At 44.5% G+C, this 4,941-nt stretch overlaps 1 protein-coding gene across 1 annotated transcript; it reads left to right on the forward strand.

Annotated features, from left to right (window-relative positions):
* Positions 1–2,766: 2,766 nt before the first annotated feature.
* On the forward strand, positions 2,767–3,357 carry LOC120780720 (salivary glue protein Sgs-3-like). Its single transcript, XM_040112981.1, has one exon. The coding sequence runs from the start codon at positions 2,767–2,769 to the stop codon at positions 3,355–3,357; it is 591 nt and encodes a 196-aa protein (XP_039968915.1).
* The last annotated feature ends 1,584 nt before the right edge of the window (positions 3,358–4,941 follow it).

Here is a 4,941-nt window from a genome sequence, read left to right on the forward strand (position 1 = left end):
TTGTCTGGAAGTCACAGTCTTCCACAAGCATACGAATCCTTATCACAGGTTATAAGAGCCCTTAAAACCGTAGGGGTTTCCACTGAAAAAGATTACTGCAAGTTATTCAGATATAGTAAAACACATTCCGAAAGAAAACTTGTTGGATACTAATTTCCTTAAATTCGAAAAGGAAAGTACAACAAAGACTCTGGGGATTCAATGGAATGCGATATCTGACCAGTTTTCATACACTACCGAGTCAATATCTGCATTATCCGCCATTACAAAACGCCAAATTCTATCCTCTGTGGCGAAACTTTTCGACCCCGCAGGATGGCTTTCGCCAATTATGATACAAGCGAAAATCTTGATACAAGAATTATGGCTAGATGGGACCGACTGGGACGAACAAGTAAAACCACTTCGTTTAGAAAAGTGGTCACAGTTCGCGAGCAATCTAAGCGATATCTCACAGATACAAATCCCACGGTGGGTAAACTATTCCCTGAACACAAAGTCGAATTACACGGCTTCTGTGACGCCTCTGAGAAGGCATACTGTGCCACTTTATATGTGCGCACACAAAGCGATAACGCGACCACAAGCCACTTATTAGTAGCTAAAGCTAAGGTGGCTCCTCTAAAACGCTAAGTCTACCTCGACTTGAGCTCTGTGGCGCCCTACTACTCGCAAAATTGGTTTCCATGGTGCAGACCCACTTAAACATGAAGAAATACAGATTGCATCTCTGGTCCGATTCTGAAATCGGTCTAGCCTGGTTGGAAAAACCACCACACGCATGGAAAACGTACATTTCTAATCGTACGTCACAAATACTTGACCTAGTGGGGTCAGCCACTTGGCGACACGTCGCCAGTGCTGACAATCCTGCCGATTTAGGTACAAGAGGGTGCAAGCCGCTGCACCTTGCCACCACCACCCTCTGGTGGAATGGCCCCCCATGGTTAACAGAATCTCCCGATTCTTGGCCAAAATCGCCCATGCACAATATAATTGCCCCAGAAAGTCGAAAAATCGACTCCTTTCACGCAACAGTGGATGATAATGACATCCTTGAGCGATTTTCATCGTTCCCTCGTGCCCTTCGAGTTATCGCCTACATGCTAAAGTTCATAGAACGACTCAAATATAAAATTAAGAGAATCCACCCAGAATCTAACCAATGCGATACATTGACGCACCTAGAATTCCAAAAGGCACAGGTCGCACTAATCGCATCTACTCAATTGCGAGACTTCAGTAGCGATATCTTATTATTAAGAGAATCAAAACCCATTGATAATAGGAGTTCACTCTTGGTTCCTAACCCATTCTTGGACACGAATGTTCTGCTTCGTGCGAATGGTCGGCTTGCTAACTCAAGCCTGACGTACAACGAACGCCACGCTCTAATTATAGCAGAGAAATCCCCACTTGCCACATTACTCTTCAATTATATCCACTTAGTCATGCTTCACGCTGAACATCGCCTAATGCAGCATATAGTCCGTCAAGAGTTCTATATTCCTCGTCTTAAGCCCCAAATAAAGAAATGCATTTTCATGTGCACGATCTGCACTATGCACAAGCAGAAGTTGCGAACACAGATTATGGCAGCACTTCCACCGGAACGCTGCAACTTCGCTCTGCCTTTCACAGTTACAGGTGTCGACTTTGCTGGGCCTTTTCAGATAAAGGCGTCCATGCTAAGGTCCCCCACTTTAATGAAAGGCTATGTGGCTGTCTTTGTCTGTTTTACGACAAAAGCAGTGCATCTCGATCTGTGTACGAATCTTACAAAGGAGGCTTTTCTCGCGGCATTCGCTCGCTTCGTCGGACGACGCGGCTTCCCATCAAAACTGATGAGCGATAACGGTAAAACCTTCATTGGAGTCCAAAGAGCCACTGAAAAGGAGTTTGTGGATTTCATCAAACAAGTCTCACCAGAGATTGTACAAAGGTATGCTCCCAAGGTATTAACTGGCAATTTATCCCCAAGCGCTCCTCATATGGGTGGTTTATGGGAATCAGCAGTAAAAGCTTTAAGTCCCACTTCAAAAAAGTAGCTGGAAACTACAAATTTAATTATGAACAGTTCACCACACTGTTAGTGCGAATTGAAGCCGTTCTCAACTCACGGCCACTCACAACCCTCTCGCAAGATCCCTCTGACTTTACAGCCCTGACGCCAGGGCATTTTCTCAAAGGAGCACCCATTCTGGCCACACCTGAGCCAGGCGTGGGGTCGCTATCCCTATTAAATCAATGGGAGAGAATAAAAATTCTCCATCACGATTTCAGCCGCCGATGGAAGGAAGAATATATAAAGGACCTTCATAAAAGGTACAGGTGGAAGAGTCCAGAAAAGGCGCCAAAGCTTGGAGATTGTGTCATCATCCATGATGACTGTCTACCCCCCACCGAATGGCGGCTTGGCCGCATAGAAAACCTACACTACGGTTCCGACGGTCATGTACGAGTCGTTGATCTCCGCACTCAAAACGGTATAGTAACAAGACCGCTCGTGAAACTATGTTTTCTACCACACATTGACGAAACCGCAAATAACGAAAAAGCCGCCGATACTATCGTAACGCAAATCAAATAACCAAAAACCCGACGTAATTAACCCGCAAATAAAAAACTCGTTTAAACTATTTCGAAATCTAACGCAATGGTCGATCTACGTGACGACCCTTTCTTGCCACATAACGTGGCACAATCGCCATGCACATTTTAATGGCATACATTTATAACCACATTACTCCTCCCACACAGATTACAATGGATGTGGATATGCCAGCAGTGCCAACGCCAACGGTGAGGTCAGCTATAACCGTGCCACGCCCTGGGGCAACTCCAGCACCACGAACCCCAGCGGCAACCGCCACTGCACCCGCTCCTCGTAGTAGCACGAGACCACCACCACCGTCCTCAACACCCGTAGCAGAACCTCAGCGCAGCCGATGTCCCCTATGTCGGCGCCCACACCGGCTACAACATTGTAGCATTTTTCGCAGCATGCAGCCCATGCAACGGCAAAAGGTCGCTCAAGCTCACGGGCACTGCCTGAACTGCTTGGCAACGGTACACACCACACAGGAGTGCACATCAGTGACCCTATGCCAACTGTGCAATAGGCCACACCACACCATGCTGCACCGGACCCCAAAACGGCCTGTAGCGCGACAGCTTGCCGCGAACCGGTCACAGCAGCCCAGTCGGCACCGATGGCTAGTCGCTCCTCCATCGTCCAGAGCAAGGCGAAATGAAGCATCCCCGCGGCGCCGGCAATATCGTACATCAAACCGTCGCTCCACTGGTCTTAGTAGCGTTGTTGCCACGCTGCAGCAATTACAGCGACTGCTAGGCTAATATTCGCCTAGGGGGGCCGGGATGGCTAGATGAGTTAGCTCTCCCCTCTATACATCCGACACTGAACAACCACACGACAACACACCACACTAACGCGATCCACAAATGAAGACACCACACACTACTACACACGAATATACCACACATGCAAACATCACACCATAACTCTACACTATCGAACTATCAAAAGCGACTGCTCCAGAGGACGATCTCCCCTTTCTTACAACGATCTCGCACCGAGCGAACGTGTTACGCAGCGTCAATTTCCGTATATGTACAGATTTCGAATTGGCGGTGACTCCAAACCGTATTCTTTTTTTTAAATTAAACTAAACCTTTTAATTAAACAAACCAAAACCGAAACATTAAACTAAACCTTAAATTTAACAAACAAATTCAAATTGTGTTTATTTTTGCCGGTGAAGTAACAAGTGCCGAGGTAAGTGGTGGCTAGCAATAGCGAGAGAAACAATAATATAAAATATGAAAACTGAAATCAAACTATTACAAATAGTTTATATATTTATAAATAATTGCATTCGACTCTGATTTTGAGTTAGTTTAAGAAAATTTCAAACATATTTTTATAATTACTACAGTATATCGAGAAGGTAACCCTGCGTTGGGAGAGAGCAATCAGCTGACACGTTTCTACGGGAAAAATCCAAATGCCGTGGAAATCTACGGTATCCTACGGTAAAGCGGGCGGTAAAAGCGGTGTTGGCTAATCATTTACATTGCGCTCCCATAAGATAGGTCGTATCAGTTGACTCGGGCCACGGTTTTGCGGAATTCGCTGTTTGCGCTCTAACTCAGGAGAGAGTTAAGGAACGTTTGATTACACGACACGACAATGTCAAGTGAGTTATCCGACAATAGTAATAAGAAGACTACATGTATTGAATCATCTCCTAGTAAATGTACTCCATCAGTACTGCAAAATAAATCAGATCAGTTGCCAGCGCTGATCCAACCTAATGTGAAATACTTTTTTGAGCAAGTCAAAAGTATTTCTTACCAAGATGGCCCTAAATCAAAGAAAATTACTGAAGCAATTGTGAAATATATTATAATGGACAACAAGCCATTTTCCACTGTAGAAGGAAAAGGTTTTCTGCAGATGATGAAGGAACTGGTTCCGCTTTTTAAAGTTCCAAGTAGAGAAACCATAAAATTATGAGTGGATGAAAAATATTAAGCGCTGTCTTCAATTTTCAAAGAGTATATTCGTAAGTGCGACAGTTATTGCCTGACGATATGGACGGAGACTATGAAAAATCAGTCGTTCCTTGGGGTAACAATTCATTTTTTGGACAATTTACGTTTGTTGAGTGGGACGTGAGGAGTAATCGAACTGCAAGAAAGTCATACAGCAGCTTATTTAGAAGAAACTATGTTTAGACTTTTCAACGGGTGGAACGTTTCCTTAAAAAAAGTTTCTGCTTGTGTAACTGATAATGATTCAACCATGATGAAATTAAATAGAAGCGTAATAGTAAGAACGCTATGGAATTCATGTTTTTATATGTTAGAGAGATTTGTCCACTTAGCCCCTATTTTAAGTGAAGTACTGCTCACTCGCCC

Source organism: Bactrocera tryoni, unplaced genomic scaffold (genome assembly GCF_016617805.1).
Source record: "Bactrocera tryoni isolate S06 unplaced genomic scaffold, CSIRO_BtryS06_freeze2 scaffold_25, whole genome shotgun sequence".
Lineage (NCBI taxonomy): Eukaryota > Metazoa > Arthropoda > Insecta > Diptera > Tephritidae > Bactrocera > Bactrocera tryoni.